The sequence below is a fragment of the Netta rufina genome (genome assembly GCF_964035555.1).
Source record: "Netta rufina genome assembly, chromosome: 11".
In the NCBI taxonomy this organism is placed as follows: Eukaryota; Metazoa; Chordata; class Aves; order Anseriformes; family Anatidae; genus Netta; species Netta rufina.
Window position 1 is genome coordinate 4879911 of NC_140134.1, and position 18735 is coordinate 4898645.

The following is an 18735-nucleotide window of genomic DNA, read 5'->3' on the forward strand; positions in this document are numbered from 1 at the left end:
ATTCGCATCTCCCTGATGTGGCTTTAGCAGCCACAGCATTCCAGTATAACCATTTCTGATTTATAGAATGTGCATTAAGAGAACTAAGTCCTAGATGAGCTATTTTACTTTGCTTTTTATTGCAGTTTACAGAGTAGATGGGTTTATGCTGTAAGTGTATTATCTTGTGTTTAATCAATGAGGGTGTGGTTCAGTGAGTGTTTTGAACGCACATAAGGGGGAAATCCTGTCTCTGAATTACCATTCTTGCCCTCTTCCCTGTAACAGTTGTAGAGTTTCTGGTCCTGTGGTTAAAAATTAACCCTCCCTTACTCCTGGGTGTTTTCAGTCTGAGTTGTTCACTGATCAACTTTGCTCCATGGTCACCCCAGTTCCTGTGCTGGCTGTCAGAGCAGTATGTGAAAAAGCAAGAGAGAGGAGGGAGGGTGCAGCTGTGTCTTCTGGTTAGCAGCACATACTTATGTTCAGCTTAAAGTAATTGTTGCTTAGAGAGTTGGTGGCTATCTAGAAACGGGAGTCTACACCATCTCCTACACCATCTCTAATCTACATTTCAATAAAATGGCAGGAAACAAAACTTTTTCCATGGGGAAACAAACAGTGACTTGGAGGCTGTTATGGAAGGGCTCAGTAAAGAGGTGTGGCCTGGTGCTCTACAAGTGCTGGCTAGTTAAATACAACCAACGTGAAACTAGATGAAGTGGTAACTTCTACAAATTTGAATAAGTTCTACATTGGCGAAGCATTGCAATGGTTTTGATGTAAATGACAATCTGCTTCAATAATGTCAAATTTATAACAAGGTGGAACTGAAATTCAAGGTGTTATTCTTGCATCATGTGAGTTTCATTTCTCCTGCTGACAGCAGTGCTCTGCTGACAGATGGGTCATCCATGACTTTCATCCTATTCTCTCTTATAGGTGGAATCATCACAAGAAGCCAATGCTGAAGTCATGAGAGAGATGACAAGAAAACTGTATAGTCAATATGAGGAAAAAATGAGAGAAGAGGAACAGAAACATAAAGCTGAGAAAGAAATCCTCCTAGTACGTATAGCCGGTCTGTGGCACTTCGTTTGGGTGTCATTTCTCAGTCACCTAGTAATGGAGAGTTTTTTACTCTAGAGTGTACATATGCTACTTCACTCCTTTCTCTGTGACTAGTCATGCCACTGTTACGAAGTTTTCCAAGCTATTGGGGTTGTAGGGCTGAATAAAGAACGTTCAAACACAGTAACAGTAATGATAATGTTGATTTCAAAATCTGAAATGGAGTAAGTTGGCTTTTTTTACTTCCATTCCTCTAAAAAGAGGAAAACGGGATGTCCAATTTTATTGATATTTTTAAAAGGGATGGAGGGACAATTTCACTGGACACTAGGGGAGCAATAAATCTTTCTGCCCACTGGTTTTGGTCCACCCCCAAGTAAAACCTAACTTTGATCAGTTTGTCATTGTGTTCTTCTACCTGGTAAAGATAGATAATGACTGAGACTGAAGGTAGATTCTCTAGCTTCTTCCTATTCCTATAGTTTTATATGTGAAGAAAGTACATAGCTGAACAGGGTAAATGGTAGTGTTTAAAATGCTGTCAACTGGAATAGCATATTTTCTTGTGCTGTTACTTCACGAAATACTCAGAAGGGAGAACAAATATCTAAGAAATGGGGAAATGTTTTTCTCATATTTTCATAATGATGCTTTACAAATATGTATGCACTTCAGAGTGCCCCAGATCTTTTGTTACATAAAATTAAAGTTTAGGGTCACAGCTTTTCCAGACTTCTGGGCAAGTATAGTGAAAAGCCTTGAGCTTTGCTTAAAAACTATTAGCCTGGTTCTTTGGGCTAAAAAATGTTTATTCTTTATTAACATATTACATGTTATCAGATTTTTCATATTATATGTTAATGTGATTGTAAATGTTCTCGTTTAAAGGAGGAAACAAATCGGCTTCTGAAAGCTATTGAAGAGGCAAACAAAAAGATGCAAATTACAGAAACAAGTATACAAGAGAAAGATCAGAGAATTGGTGAGCTGGATCGACTGATTGAACGCATGGAAGAGGTATGAGAGTTCATTGCTTGCATTTTTTAAAGAAAGTGCATAATTATATGAAGGGAATTTGATTATTTTTTTTTTTTGAAATTGCCTGCTGCTTAGTACCCTGCTCAGTGACATACCATTGCTGTTTGTATCTTATGAGTTATTGCATCCATGTAAGTAAATGCACCTGGACTACTGAAGAGACACTGTGATTAAGTGGGTCTTCTATTTTTCTGGTTGTGTCAACGGTTAGAGCTGCTTAAGGTGTCAACATTTATTTACTAAACCATCATTTCCTTCAGTGTCCAAGGTCTCCCTAGTCTAACGATGTAGTCATATATGACCTGAATTCTCTTAAAAATGCTGTTGGTAGGTCCACTAAAATATATTTTAGTTAGGTAGATTAAGACCCTATTATTATTAAGTTGTCTATTCGGACTGGAATTGCATCTCCAAATTTATCCATGTTTCAATGAAATGCTAAACTGCGGGCTTCAAACTAAAAGTTTCTGGGGGATTTTTTGCAGATATCTAGCAGCTACTTACTTTTCAAAGATTTCTAATTTATTTAGATTATGACTTTGTTTTCTGGTATCATTCACCTAACTGAGAATGAATGTTATTGTTTAGTCCTTAGACTGAAGAGTGTCACTCTCAAAGGCATAAGAGCAGCCCTTCTGTAAGACTCCAATACTTTTGGATGTACTTGTGTGTTTCTCATTTAACTCAATAGCAGGCTTCTCATTATCTTTAAAGATCTGGGCCTTGCTATCTAGAATATAGAATAGAGAACATACTGGGAAATTCTAGTAAGTGGATAGAGTACAGTCTTCTGGTCTTACAAGTGAAGCATTTTTTCAGCAGCTTTATTAAATATTTGCTACTACTGAAATTTTTTTATAAGACAGTCTTGTTGTCTTCACTGGTTAGTCTGATGTGCATTTATATTGAGACACTTTTGTCTGATGCTTGCAAGTAGAATTAGTGATTACACTGAGAAATGTTAGCTTAATATGCCCCTTATCAACTTGATCTGGGTTTTGGCATACCACTTGTAAGTATCATGCAGTGAAAAAAGGATTGTAATATAGTTCTTACAGTACAGATAAGTTTCAGGTTATTTAATTTGCTGATATCTGCCGGATATTTGCAGAGTAAAACTGAACGACTGTTAAATTCCCATTAAAGTGGATAGCTTCTGTTAATTTGTGTTAACAGTTCCCAATTCCTGATCGATCTTCACAAGCACTATGTTTATGGATGCCCAGAAGATAAACAGGAACATTTTTTGATTTGGGTGGAAGACGGGGTAGAGGTAGAGGGAAGGAATAGAGCAATAGCTTTTATCTCTGCCTTGGGCTGAGATTTCTTTTTGGAGGGATAAAATGGAAAATATGAAATTTATGTAGTTAAAGATTGTGAGGACTCATCTCTATTCAAAAATTTCAGTTTCAAGTACAGCTGCACATCTTCAAAAGGGAAATTGAAAAATCTGATCTTATTTCTGTGTATTTTTTTTTTATTTTTGAATTTGATTTTATTATTTGCATTCTGTGGTCCTTGGCTATAGGATATACATGAATTCTCTGTAAAAAATGTAAATTTTGTTTAATTAGTTTCTATTTTAATTTCAAAAATCATCTTTTAAATTGCAATGAAATATGCATAGTAAAGCCTTTATATATTGACATATGGAGAACTGAAGGATAGCATTTATTGTTGTTTAGGAACGTCACCAGCTGCAAAAACAACTGGAACTAAATGAAATACAAATATCTGGAGCAAAATCTGAAAACTCCAACAGTGAGAGGTAAGATATGTCTTGTTTGTGGAACTAAATAGTTGTTAGTGTTGCTAGGTAACTTCAGGGGGTCAGTTGCTTTGTTTGTTTTTGAAGACATCTGAATTTTATCTTTCCTAACTTTAACACTGTTTAGGAGAGATAATCCATCTGATGAGTTCCTTTATTTAGATACAAAATATCATTTCCATGCATTTTTCCTGAAAAGTTTTTGTAAACATGCAAAGTACATTTTAGATGGAACACACAGTGACATATTTGTAGATTGATTTTTCTTAAATCTGAATTCCCAAATTCTGCATAGTATGATCTTGCCTATGAGTACTTTGATCATCTCCTTCTAGACTGTTCAATACAGTTTTAAAAGAAAATACATTCTGTATAAATTAAGCTATAGGATAAAAAGGTCCATCTTTGAAAAGATGAACTCATGATGAGAGCAAAAGTTCTGCATATGACTGCCAACATTTCTTATGTATAGAAGAGGGAGAATGGAATATATTTGAGGCTTGGAGAAGTGTATCCACAAATGTGAGGGACGTTAACATATGCACATGAACAAATGAAGGTGTGTAAAAAAAAAAAAAAATCTGTCATGTAACATCACAGTGCAGAAATAAGCTGTGGAGTTAGTTATTTGAGGAAAGTTGAAGGTCATATTATTGGCAGTGAGACCTCTGTGAATGGTTCTGCAAATCATGAGGTTTAGAAGGAAGAGCTGGTGATGTTGGCACCCGAATGTGCTGTTTCTGCCAATGGGTGGCATGTGCATCCATTGCTACTTTGAGACTGACAAGGCACCACAACTAGGCAAAATAAATTTATGTGACACTACTTGAATGGATAAAGATGAATTTTAAGCAGCCACTGAATAATCACACTTGATTACTACTAATATTTCTGGGGCACCTAGACGCTCAGTTTTAAAGTGTTGACATCCCACTATTCTTTATGAAGTATAATCATAAAAAGGAGTCCCTGCCCAGAGCATCTTACTAGTTGTATTGAAGTGACCTGCTTATCTGGTTGCAGGAAAAAAACATCTTTTTACGTCAGCCTGTTAAAATAACAATTTAGAGTGTACAGATGTTGCATGCAACATAGAATTTGGAGATGAAAGATAATTGCCTTCTTTCTTTACCACCAGATAGCAGATACTCTTCTCACTTCAGTGAATATTGCCCTGTCCACTCAGCATGAAAAGTTATGCTGCATTAATAAGGGTAAAGGAAAGACAGAAATTTGTGCGGTGCAATGCGAACAAGCATGTGGTTGTAATCTATGTAATTCAAGCAATGAATCTCTATTCAGATGCTGAGGTCTGTTCTTAACTTCTCTTCACCTGTACATTCCTAGTCAGACACTTACCTCCACATGAGCAATGACATCTGCTGTTTCTCTATTACTATCAGTACATAAAATTTGGAATCTTTCAATGAGAGACCAGCTCTGCTGGTCTCTCATTACAATTGCAATCAAAATGGAAACTTATTTTGTGAGACCTTAATATGCAGGATTGAAAAACCTGCAGCAGTGCCTTGATTTTTTGAGTCCTTGTCAAAGTGCTGCAGTTACATTTTTGTAGACTACTTTACTGTTAATAGAAACTCTTTATGGGAGAGAAACAGCATACAATTCAGTCATTCATTGGAATCATGTCATACAGTTTGCCATCTGCTGCTTTGCCTTAAAATGGTCGTTCTGTTTGCAGCTTCAGCAGTTTCTTCTGCTGTACACAGAGCAGGATGAAAAAAATCCTTTTTGTTTTTGAATCCCCTCCTCCACTTCTCAAATCCTGTCCAGTCCTAACCATAGGAGTACAGAAGTTTATTTTGCAGGCAAATGATTGATTTCTTTAAGCATTTCAAGAATTGTTCATTCAGATAAACAAACAAACAAACAACAACAACAAACAGATGTTCCCATGCTTCCCTCCTGTTTCTTCACATATTCTAAAACTACTTTCCTGGCAAGCTGTCAAGTCAACTTGTGATAGGAGTTCTGAGGGTGTTCTATTTCTGTGTAAAACTGCTTTGAAGAAATACAGTATCTGTCTGCAAAGTCGTACATAGAAACTTTAAACATCCATGCCAGTTCCTGCTGACTGTTGCTGACTTAAAACTACTCCAGTTAGCATTCTAGTACTGTTGGCAACTATGCCAAATCCTTGATTCATGGCAGCCCTATAGTAGGAGAGCATTTAAAAGGACACCTTCAGATGTGCCTCCTGGCTTCTATTTAGTATGCATTACCAAGAAGTTTGCAGGTGCTACTAAGTCCATATAATTGTGCCTTTCTGGTGATAAAGATCTAGTTGTCTAAATGCCAAGAAAAAACAGACATCTCAAGGAGACGAGCTTTATTATATCATTTAATTGTCAGCACTTTGGGCTCTGAGTAAGCACACCAGTATGTGCGACAAAGGTGAGTTAACATGGGTGGAGACAGCAACTTTGACTACAAGAGTACCATTAGAACGTACTTTATACAAATAAAATCCACGTCTGCCAGTGGAATTTGGCTTGTCTACCTGTGGACTTAATCTTCCTGATTTGTGGTGGGATTATGGCAATTTGTTCTTGTTTTGCTCATACTGCATACCTCCGCATTTATATGCTTAATTCTTCCATCTTTTGCTAGGTCACAGCATTTGGAGGAGGTAGCAGCAAGCCTAAGGGAGCGAATTAAACATCTGGATGATATGGTCCACTGCCAACAGAAGAAAGTCAAGCACATGGTTGAGGAGGTGAGATCCAGTAAAACAATGTATTTTTGACTCTTCTGGGAATGATGATTCTTTTAGTACATAATCCAGAGAGCTATGTTCTGTGTGCAATTTCCTTATGCCACTTGAGTTACAAATACAATAGAAGATGAGTTAAGCATCTGAAGCTAGTAAAGCAGAAAGAGAAGCTAAAAGCAGTTTAATCCAGTGGTTTTTGGCTTATATACTGTGATCTTTGGGCTGACTCAAGTCTTTGAGCTCTTTATGTCAGTCCAGGAAATACAACTTAACTTGAAGCATTAGGAGTGCAGAAACAGGGCAGATTAGTTATTAAGGGTCTTCTTTCTATACACAAGGGTAAGGTAGAAGCTGCCCTTTATATTTTATGATTCAGTTCCTCACAGAAATAGCAGGACAAATACAGATTTCAACTTCAAAACAAACAAACAAAAAAACCCAACAACTTGTTCTTGGGATATCATCATAGCTGATCTAATTTTCTGCAAAATTATAAGCATCATTTTGCTGGAAAGCTGCTTTAAGTTACAGGCTACCTACATGCCAAGAAACCATTCAGCAGTCAGAAAGCTGTGATTGCAGACATTTCTGTTTCTCCAGGTGAATGATAGACTGACATGGGATATATGTAAATTGTTTAAATTGGAGCTATACAAAACAAACTGACAGCACTATTATGCTGAGCCTTGTTCCTGCACAGAGGATGGGCATTCGTGAAATATCTCTTATTTGTATTTCGACATCACACATCCACAAAATCAAATGTTTGCAAACTATTTTATTCTAAGGCATTCTTTCTGCATTCATAATATGCTATTAGAGGATTTCTGATTAGACTTGCATTTTTTCTTATTTATCGAAGTATTATTACACCTCTGTCTATATGCTATTTGCCTATATCTATCTTGCTTTATATTTTGGTTACAAGATTCTGATGCAGTCCTGATATATGATCAGGTGTTTGATACTAAGTTATCCTGTCTTACATGCAGAGAGATGCAAAACTGAGTAGAAAAAAAGGGGATGCAAAATTACTTCTCTCTTTGCATTCAAGTTCTTCCATCACATATATTCAATAGTGTACTGTTATAAAGTCTTGAGGTTTTCTAGTTCAGCTTGCCTTTTTTTTTTTTTTCTTCTCACTACTTTCAAGCATCACAGAAGGTTGTCTAAAGCTGGGCTAGCAGTCTTTATGCCACAGTACTCTATTAAGGAAAACATCTCCAATCTAATTAATCTGGAACAGTTATTTAATCTGGAGTCTATTTTATATTTCAGTAAGTCAACCAGAATATTGTGAGATTTTTTTTTTCCCTACTCAAAAGTACTACAGGACTTGTCACTTTGATATTTGTGGCAACCCAGATGATTCTAGTAATACATACTACATTACGTGTATTCTAAGGCGCCTAATGTAACGACCTCTAGTGGACTGTGTTGGTATGAGAAACATTAAATTCCATGGAGTGTTTTGGCAAAAACAGGTATAAAGCTTGGGCCAGTGATTATTATATCAAAAATAATAGTTTTAATTGGAGAGTTTAGCTTTCTGATTCCTTGTAATATGTATCTACTGGTGTATTCATCTACACAGAAAGCCCTTCTGTCGTGGTTTAACCCAGCTGGCAGCTAAACACCACGCAGCCGTTCGCTCACCCTCCCCCCTCCCTCTCTGGGACGAGGGAGAGAAATGGAAAGTGAAGCCTGTGAGTTGAGATAAAGACAGTTTAATAAGACAGGAAAATAATAATAATAATAATAATAATAATAATAATAATAATAATAATAATACAATGATGATAATAGTACTCCTACTAATAATGTGTACAAACAAGTGATGCCCAATGCAATTGCTCACCACCCGCTGACCGATGCCCAGCCTAACCCCGAGCAGTCCGGCCCCCTCCCCTGACTAGCCACCCCTATATATTGTTTAGCATGACGTCAGATGGTATGGAATACCCCTTTGGCTAGTTTGGGTCACCTGTCCTGGGTCTGTCCCCTCCCAGCTCTTACTGCACCCCCAGCCTGCCTGTTGGCAGGACAGAGCAAGAAGCTGAGATGTCCTTGGCTTGGTATAAGCACTGCTCTGCAACAATTAAAACATCGGGGTGTTATCAGCACTCTTCTCATCCTAAGCCAAAACACAGCATTCCACCAGCTACTAGGAAGAAAATTAACTCTGTTCTAACTGAAACCAGGACACCTTCCAGATCTTCTGGTCATCCTCTTTAAAAAGTAGAATGTTAGATGTCTAACTCACTACTAACTCACTGCTTAACTGTCAAATATAACTAATTTATTTGCTGTCTGGCTACCTGCTTTTCAAAATCAATTAACACTCTGCAAATCATTTTTTGCTGTGTATAGAGAATATACCTTATTTTTCCTTTTATTCCTTGTCTGTTTTATTTTTCTTTTAATACAGTTAACTTGAAAGCTGCATGAACACTTGTAACTGCATTATATTCTGATTAGTGAACTAACTAAGATTTCAGTAGCAGAAATTTGATCAGGTCCAATGGTGCCAAATAAATTAGGCACTTAATATTTTTAATTTCGTGGTGTCTGTGGTGTATGTTTCAGAAAATAACTACCATATTGCTGGCATGCTCCATTTAAACCTTTTTTAATTAAAGGCTTAAAAATAGTAGCTTTAATTGGGTACAGAGAGTTGTAGTTGCCCACTGTGGGGAAGAAAGCATTGCAGATGTGTATGCCCTTTAAAAATCAGAACTACGCACATGCATGGCATTGTTTTGTGTCTCTTCTGTACGTAAACATTAGAAAAGCGTTTTAAGGTTCACTTTTAGCAACACTTATTAACTATGCCATAGTAGTTGAGAAACTGACAACAAAAATACTTCTTAAAAGGTAGGACATTGAAAGAGAATACTATCTGAAGAGATGATGTGGAGATGTTAAAAACTAGTGAGCAGTAGCACTAAAACACACTAGAGTAGATAGGGAAGATTTTGTAATTTTACTGCTGTCTGAGTCCCAGGAAATGTGCTCATCAGAGTATACTTGAAAAATACGAATCTCTCTGCATTAAATTTAACCTAATGCAGAATGTAGTGGCTAGGAAGATCAAGTAAAATACCATGTGAACCTGCCATGTTACTTGTCATTGAAATACTTTTATGGCTGGTATCTGTAAAATAACGTTACATCTTAGGGTTTATGAGGGTATTATAATGATCAATAACTTGTATTTAAATAATATAATTGAGAAAGAATGACCTTAGGAGCTAGAAAGCATGCTCTCTGAAACTCTTAGCTTCTCTGATGCATGGGAATAGACTGCTAACAGGCTAACCTGGGAAACCCAGAACAGAAGTAGCATAACAGTCAAAATTATCAGCAGTATTTTTGTTAGAAATTGCAAAACAAACAAACAAACAAAAAGATACTCTGTGAACTAGGTGAACAAATGTCTAAACACTTGCTTGACTACAGGATAAGCTTAGTGTTTAGTATTCAGCTTGGTATATTCAGATATAGCTCTGAAGTATAAATGGACATTTATTCTTTCAGTGTAAACCATGACAGATTTGTGCTGTTAGCATCGCCAGTTTAGACAAAGTGCAGCTTCAGAAATGAACATCATTTCAAAGTGGTGCTTAACAACCAAAATATGCTGCTTCGAATTCATATGGAAAACTGTCAAAATTGAAAAAGTACTCAGACAAATCTGATGGCTGAAAAATCACAAAATAGATTGCTGTTCAGTACTTTTTTAGGGAAAGATGGTGGATCACATGCAAGTGATAAATGGGAGGCATTCTGTTAGACAACAGCAAGCAGTCAAGAGGCAAGTGAAAGGAAGAGCCGTTAGTTTGGAGTTTTGAGATGCAATAGGCAGCTCTAACACCTTTAGTGCTGTTTTAATAGCATTTAAAATGTGTTAGGAGGCTGTTGTCAGTCCTAATCTAGGCATGCAGGAAAGGGGATGCTGACAAAGAAGCACCCATTGTAGAAGGCATAGGGGAAAAGAGTATTAAAGTCTTCATTTCCAAAGGACCCATCTTGCTGATATTGAATGCAGTAAATATGCAAATTGCCTTTGGTGGAACTGAACCCAAGCAGAGGAAAATCACAGTTCATTGTGGTTATGTGACATTTCAGACATTAATAAAACCTTCTTCAATTTGACCTAGACAGACCAGTCATAAACAGGAGCATGGAAAACAGTTTTCAGAAGAAAATAAAAGATAAAATAAGAGTTAAAATTAAAGATATTAAAAAAAAAAAAAAAAGAAAAAGAAAATGAGGAAAAATTCTGGAAGTTTTCTTGAATCTGTGACCTTCAACATCTGTGTTACGTCCCTCACACAACCATTATTCAGCCTCTTAGGGTTTCTCTTCTGTGAAAACCAAGATCAGAAAGAACCTTCAGAGCAACAGCTGACCTGAAAGTTATCCAGCATAGTCTTCAAGCCTGATGTTACCATTGGAGAGAGACTGCAGATGTCTTAAGGCTTACAGATTTTTCCCTGCCATTGCAGCTGAAAGTGCAGGACTTATATTTGGCAAGTGTGCAGAAGTCCAGCCCCTATCTCCTATTTGTATGTAGCTGGCTTTCAAAAAAAAAAAAAAAGAGAGAGAGAAAGATGGAATGGGTGACCTAAGAGCTCAGTGGTGAAATCAGTGAACATTAGTAATGATAAGACTGATTAGCTTCACTTCCTTTTATTTTAATCCCTCTCCTTTGTAGTCATTTTAAAATGTTGACTGGGCAGAGACAGGCTTTCAAAGGCAGGCCCCCAAATAGCCAGCTTGATCAGAAGCAGAAAATTCACAGGGAGAATCCCAGCATGAAAGGTGGAAGGATGCAAACTTCAGACCCTTCCACTAAGGAGTTTCCAGTTCAGAGACTGAAGTGATAGGCAGATGGAGCCACAGGCGTGCTAGGGGAGGGTAGGGGAAGCTGCAACCACATTGCTTCTTTAAGGGTGGAAATGCTTCTGTGAGAGGGATGAAAGCTTGCTCTTTTAGGTTATCTATTCTGTATGGTCGGTCAGTTTAAACCACTTATGTCTGTGTAGGATAATGGAAATGGTTTAGTGTTAGATAAAGCTAAAAATCTTCAAATCCAAAAATTTATATGAGCAACAAAAGCATTTCTTGACATTATCTCCATTTCAGTCCTGGAGAGATTAAGAGAGATTTAGATTTGAAATCTGTGCAGTTGAAATTGAAATGGAATGCACTTTCATGGCACAAAAAGCTCATGTTGTACATGTTATTTAGTATTAAGAAGCAAGAGAGAGGAGAAAAGTATTTACATTTGTAAGCAAGGCAAGTGGGTTGATGCAGATATAAAGAGCTGTTCTGAAGGGGACTGAAAAGAGAAAAGGATATTTGATTCTGTGGCACAGAATTATCAACAGAACTCAGATTTCACATGGAATTCCCTAACTACTGAATTGAACTGTCTCTAGGTCATGGCCCATGAGCTGTTCTCCAGCTTTAGTCTCAGATTCGCTGGATAATAAATGGTGACCAAACACCAGAGAGAAGCTGCATCCTGCTCTGTTGTGGAAGATACTTGCATGAAAGGACAAAGTGCTAACGAGCAAGTGATGTTTTGTACTGCACAAATGAAGAATACAGAAGAAGTTTTCCCACCAAAGACTTAATAAACAGCTGAAAACTTCTCTATCAAAATACTCCAACTTGAGACACATTGAAAAATAGCCCGGTTTTAATATGGATATACAGTTTCAATTTTAGGTCAAGTTAAAGAAGACATACAGAAGCATAGAGGATGAGAAGATTAAATTATCAGCAACAGACAGAAGCCAAAGTATTGCTAACCAAAATCTGCATTGTGTAGTACCCATAGTAAAAGCAACAACAACAGCAACTGCAAAAACACAACAACAAATGTAGAAAGAAACCCACCCTGGGAGCTTGGAGGAAGAAAATATATGGCAGAACATAAATAATATCCCCGCAGTCCAAGTGTTCGTCATGCCTCAGTGGACTTGAGCAATGCAATACGTTGTTTATCTATTGGCAAAAGTAGAATCACTGCTGGAGTTCAGTGAGATTGTTTATACATTCATAGCATCAGCTCTTTCAGCTGGGAATTGCCTGGCCAAGTCATTAATTAGAAGACTTAAACATTGCTAAGGTAGTTCTTAATAAGGTGTGTAGAACTGTTAGACAAGGTGCTGATATTTATAATCTATTAGGACATCTGGGCCCTGTGGGCCTGCTGTAGGAATAGATGGACATCAAAGACTGCTCTAATACATTCATACAGGTCACTAGTTTAGAAAGGTTGCCAAGTTGGTGCAATAACTTAAATCAATGAGTTGTTACTTTTTCTTTACATAAAGTGGGAGTTATAAAATACTAAGAAGTACTGATTTAAGGAGGACTAAAGGGAAAGGTGCTCATTTCTATTTGCTTTATTATGTTCCCTGAAAAAAATTTCAACACTAGCCTCTGATAAGTACTACTTAAGGTCCAGTGAAATACTGGAATCTTGAGTAAAATGTTGTTTTCCTTGTACAGCAACTGTCTGAGAGTTCAGGCTGATGTTGCAAAGTCTTGTCTGTCTCGTTTTGTATGGTGTAATATGTGTTTGTCCTGTGTTTAGTCATATTTACAACCAGTTTGTTCATGTCTCTGTATCAGTGTTACAGATGCCAAATTGATTTATGGCAGATGAATAAGGAAAATGCACGATACTTGAATAATATATAATATTTAACTATATTAGTACTGTCATATTGTGTTAAATATTTTAAATTAATGGAAGATATTATCAGGTGGTAAATATTGACTGAATTTACCTAACAGCTGGATCTGTTCCAATTCAATAGATAACTATATTTAAAGCCTCCAGAACTGTGACTAAGTATACAGAATAAAATCAAGTTTGCTACGTCAGACTTTCTTTATAAAGGCTCTACAGTTCGACATAACTTCAATTGTCTCTTATGATGCTTTTTCTTTCTCCTTTAATTGATTCATAGTTCTGTTGATTTCCCTTCTAATATCACTACTCCCCAGCAGTTATTTAGAGGACTCTTTCTTTTGGGTCTCTTGATACTCCTCTTGACTGTTCTTAGATGCTCTACCCATGAAATCAATGAAATGCTGTTGACTTATACATCTATCTTTCTATCTTTACTGAAGTAGTTGGTTGACAGAGCAAAAGAAATTCAGAAGTGCAGCTCTTCCAAGAAAATATTTACACTGTCCATTCAAGTAGCATGAGAATTTCATCTGGTACTTGAGGACACTTACTGGAGACCCCATAAGGTGCAGTAGGGAGAAATAAATGTATCTTCATTGATGTGACAGGCAAGAATTTAATTTTCTGGGAGATGCTACAAGATAAGGTGACAGTCTGGAAGTTGAGGGATTTTGAGAGAGATAACCTTGAGGTTTTAGAAGGAGGCAAAGGTATAGAGGTGGTAACAGCAATAGCACAAGGAGGAGAGAGCCTGAGGGGGAAAAAAAAAAAAAAAAGTGGCATTAGTAATCCTCAGCCAGTGAATAAATTCAACAAGATTCACATTGTACGTGGGGGCCTGACAGGCTGATTCAGGCTGTCAACTGCAGTAGGTATGTGCAGTGCGAGCTGTACACCCAACACGACCTGTAGGGATCTTTATGGGTTTGGCCATGACTGAGAGAGATCAGGTGCCCCTTCCTGTGCTCAGCAGCCAAGTGTCAGGGATTGAAGTGGAGTAGACAAAGGGCTGAGTTTGTATGCCCTGTGTTGACCTGTTGGGTGCTCCCCAGCCCTGGGGTGGCCAAAGAGCATAGGGTGCCTCTCAGTTCCTGGCAGACCAGGTAAGTTACAATACTGTAGCTTGGGCCTTGTTTCTCTTCCCTTACTAATTTCTGGCATAGTCATCTATTACCCAACAGGAGGAGGAAAGGCAGGAACAATGAATGCAGTGGAGTGGGGGAGCAAAGAGAGAACGAAGTGATAGGAAAAGAGGGTGATGTTGTGGCTCAGGACTGCTAAATTCGCATTTCTACTGTTAGCGGAACTGTCTTCAAAGGAAGGAGTGGGTGGGTCATTTAGCACAAATGACGTTCTTAAGCAGATTTTTTTGATTGCTTAATGTGGGTGTGAGTAAATATTGGTGGAAAATTGGAGGAAAAAAAATGGCTAGTGAGTCTAACAATGCAAGGCATGGAAGAGGGGAGCACTAGGGAAAAGCCTGCCTGGGCATTTGTAGACAAGGTTGGAAGAAGAGAGTCTGAAGGCTACATCTCAGTAGTACTTGAGGAAAATGATGGAGAAATCTGTAAAGGGTAGTTGTGCAAAAGCCAGATTTGGGAGCAAGTTGCTGAGTTGGCTATGAGCTGAAATGCCAGAGTCTGCAGATACAGCAAGGGTGAGGTAGATTATAGGCCTTGGTCATTGCTCCTCCAAAATGTAGGAAGATCTTGGTGGTATTTTTGTCCTGGAGTCAGTCCAGAAGTGACTCAGTCCAAGGAAATTCAGTCTTTGGCTTGCACTAATTTGTTTTTTACCCAAGAGTGGCCTGGCCACCACGTAGGCCTTTAGTTCAGTATTGTGTTTGACCTATCCTCCTTCACCTTTCCTTCTCCTTACCTCATATTCAACCAAAAGTCAAAATCTATTGCTCTGTCATCTGTTGTTCTCTTACTTCATACAACTCCTTGGATCAAAGACCCTCTTGAGATTATGTTTTGTGCAATACACGTCTAAGCATTATTATCTTAGTTTGCCATAAGTAAGATTTTTTTGGGAAAAAAGCCAATATAATGTTAAGGAACAGGCATTATTTTTATTGCTGAAGAGCTTTTACCCAACACCAGCATTATGAGCCACTGTCTTGTTACATTCCTCTCTCAAAGGACACCATCACACTTTTACGGTATGCGATGTGTCTTATATAAATGCACTGAATTAAGGTTTCATTTTATTTAATATAGTAATATTAGTAATATATTAATATAATCCTCCAAACTTATTCCTGTTTGTTTGTTTTTCTCCCCCTCCACCCGGTTTCCTCCAAGTGCATGTCCCCTTGAAGAGTAATTAAATCAGGTTAGCTCATTCCTGGTCTTCCCTAAGCTAATGGCATAAAATGATGTGTACCCAAATTCTTGTTCTCTAAATAAACTTTTTTTGTAGTAAACTACTCTGGTGGGATGTGTCATCCATGTCAAGCCTTGTGGTAGGCTTAAAGGTGTTTCAAAACTTTGGTGGAAGCCATTTCAGCCCTTGGACAGCAGTAGTGCTGAGACAATTAATTGTCCATGTGTTGGGGAGTACAGCAGGTGTGGATGTCGCATGGGTGCCCTGCTGTGCTCTGCCTTGTTCTTCTGCAGTGGCCTCAAAGGGTAGCTCTGCTGCACCTGGGGAGCAGAGACTGCCAGACTGTTTTCCTGGCCCTGAAACAGCCTCTGCCGTTATAACAGCTGCTAAATTTGTCATGAAATGTATTTGGCCTGTAGAGCTGTCTTGAGTTGAGTTTAGTTGTCTATAGTTGAGTTCATAATGTTGTAAAGATCTACCAAAAGGTTTTATATAAGTTCCATAATTTGCAGCCTTATCATATCTGTAATCTGCAGGTTTTAACACTCAGGTCTGTTTTACTGCTAGACTGAGACTGCATGTGATGATACACTGCAACATTGCCTCTTCTCTATAGGTTAGCAAGAGAAGGCGTATATTAAAGTTCTAGCATAATTCTTTAGAAGGACAAAGTAGATTGATTAAGTGGGCTCTGATTGATGCTATGTAAATGTGTTAAAAGGAGGCAGGGAGTGCTGTTGTATGTTGTCCGGTCTGCCAGTTCTTACAGGATTCTTATTAAAAGAAAAAAAAAAAAAAAGTAAAAGCGGTAACATTCCTGCCAAATTACAAAATCTTGTGTTTGGAGTTGAGGTTTGTGTTTGGGAAGAGGAGAAAGCAGTTTGTCAGTCTCCCCCGACCCCCAGGAAAAAATAAAATAAAATAAAATAAAATAAAATAAAATAAAATAAAATAAAATAAAATAAAATAGGCAGCTGATGAGCTCTTGTTCAAAAACAAGAATGTGTATCTATCAGGGTAAAACCCTCCTCTGATCCCATAGCTCTGCTTGGCTTCAGTCTTCTCTGCGTTGTTCTGATTACAGGTGTTAAAATTATTTACTTGTATGCACAGTAGGAGAACAGAATATTGACAGAGAAGACCCACTTAAAAATCCTAAAAGAACAGTTTAACTTTTCTCAAGTGGAATTTACTGGCAGGGCTGAAGCTGTTGAACCAGTGACTTAATTTAGTCATACTAGTAAACAAAGTAGTAAATAAATAAAAAAAAAATACTACACCATTCTGAAAATTCTGAAGTTACACAGTTCTGAAAATGCTACAAGCTTTGGATTTCTGTGATCAGAAAACTGAAATGATAATAGCTTCAGATGACTGATAACTTTTGCATGCATCTCAAAGTAAAAAACAAAACAAACAAACAAAAAAACCTGATTTTGAGAAAGATGAATGATGTCAGCACTCATATTCTGTAACTGTTCAGCTAAAAATTATGAAATTTACATTTTGCTTTTTTTCTAATAATAACTGACGATTGTGTTAATGTTAATTGAAAATTGGGAAGACTGAATTAAAGTCAATTTGGTGATTTTAGAAAAAAAACTTTTTAAATTTTATTTAAAATTTGAATTTATTTATCTCTTCTTCATTTTTTTAATGCTTCTGTGAGTTTTGATTGCACTGTAGGTTTTGGGGAGGGTGATAATACTATTGGAGCTTTGATTATTATACTTTTGAGTATTTTATCATTCTCTTTTAACATGATGTGAATATTTTTATTAATCATTATTTCTACCTGTATTGAAAAGTTTTTAACTGGTGGTCTTGGAGGGTTTTGTTAATGTGCTTTCACAAAATTGGTTTTAAAATACAGAATTAAAAAGTGACTGGTGAGAGCACATGACAAACTCTGACCAAGCAATTGGAAATGGTCTGTCTTTGTGACTGCCAGAAAAAGAAATGTATTCTGAGGTTTGTTTGGTTCTATAAAATTCTGTAAAATAATTCATTTTAGTAAAATCCACTAAGTTTTAAGTAATATATTTTCCTTTTTTCCTTAAAATTGTGAAACCCATAGCCAACCAATAACCTGACAAAAAAGGCTACCTCATTTTATTTGAAGTTTTATAGAAAATGCCTATGCTTTATTATGTATGGATATTTTTATACTTCTCTTATGATGAAGAAAGCTATAAGCATAGATCTACTTTTTTGACTGTTGGCAGATTGCCCCATAATAGCAAGGAATGTGCAGAACACACGCTTTTCCAGTGCTGTAAAGGCATTTTATATCTTTCCTCATCTAACACAGCTTTAGCTTTTTGTACATACAATAATAAAGACTTTGCTAAAAGCAGTGCACGGTAAACTGGCATTCTGTTTGTGATGCAGACCATCCATTTACTGCCTTGGTTTACATCTGTTTTTCAGCTTCCAGGTGTAAGATCAAAAGCTTTTTGAAACTTTAATTTACTCTAATTCTGAGGAAGCAGGGAGACACTTGACTCAGATAATGCACTGCTGAGTACAGCAGAAGTTGTTGGTTGGGCTCTGCCTGTTTAAAGAGAGCTGGCATGGAACAGGGACAGGGGGTTAATTAATGATGTTCCAGCACTGCAGTTGTAAGAAATGCATTTCCAAGGACTTTGAAGGGGAAATTTATGCTTATTTCACGTCATCTGACATGAAATAGCATGTTCAAGACAGGTCAATTTAAATTTAATTAGAAGAATTAGACTTGACACCATTTAACGTTGAGCGCATAAATACTGTCCATTGCTATCAGCTTTCTTTGCTGTTGTAAGACAAAAATTGCATGAGCACAGGACAAAGTGGGAAATTCATCTTCTCCCAGTCCCTACCTGCATACAAACATGATGCAGAATCCATTGTCTCCCACAAACTGATCTTCCAGTGCACTTCTGCTGACCCGCCATGGAAGTAGTTTTATCAGTGCTTTCTGCACCTGAAGCAGACCGTAACTGCAGGTACAGGAAGCACCTTGCCTGTTGTGCCTGTTAAGTGGTGTGTGTGTACCGCTGTGTGAGTAAGAACCTGAACCTCCTCCTGGGGAAGCAGTAACATTTGAAGTTGCTATTTAGCTAT

The 18735-nt window shown here is 37.4% G+C and overlaps 1 protein-coding gene across 1 annotated transcript in view; it reads left to right on the top strand.

Moving 5' to 3' along the window:
- Window positions 1–18735, top strand: part of MYZAP (myocardial zonula adherens protein) — a gene marked incomplete at its 5' end in the record, with an annotated part of 56805 nt that overhangs the window by 21335 nt on the left and 16735 nt on the right. The window contains 4 exons of the mRNA XM_084293509.1: window positions 922–1047; window positions 1939–2067; window positions 3774–3856; window positions 6488–6593. Of these exons, the coding sequence (XP_084149635.1) occupies window positions 922–1047; window positions 1939–2067; window positions 3774–3856; window positions 6488–6593 (444 nt within the window). The remainder of the gene's footprint in view (window positions 1–921; window positions 1048–1938; window positions 2068–3773; window positions 3857–6487; window positions 6594–18735) is intronic.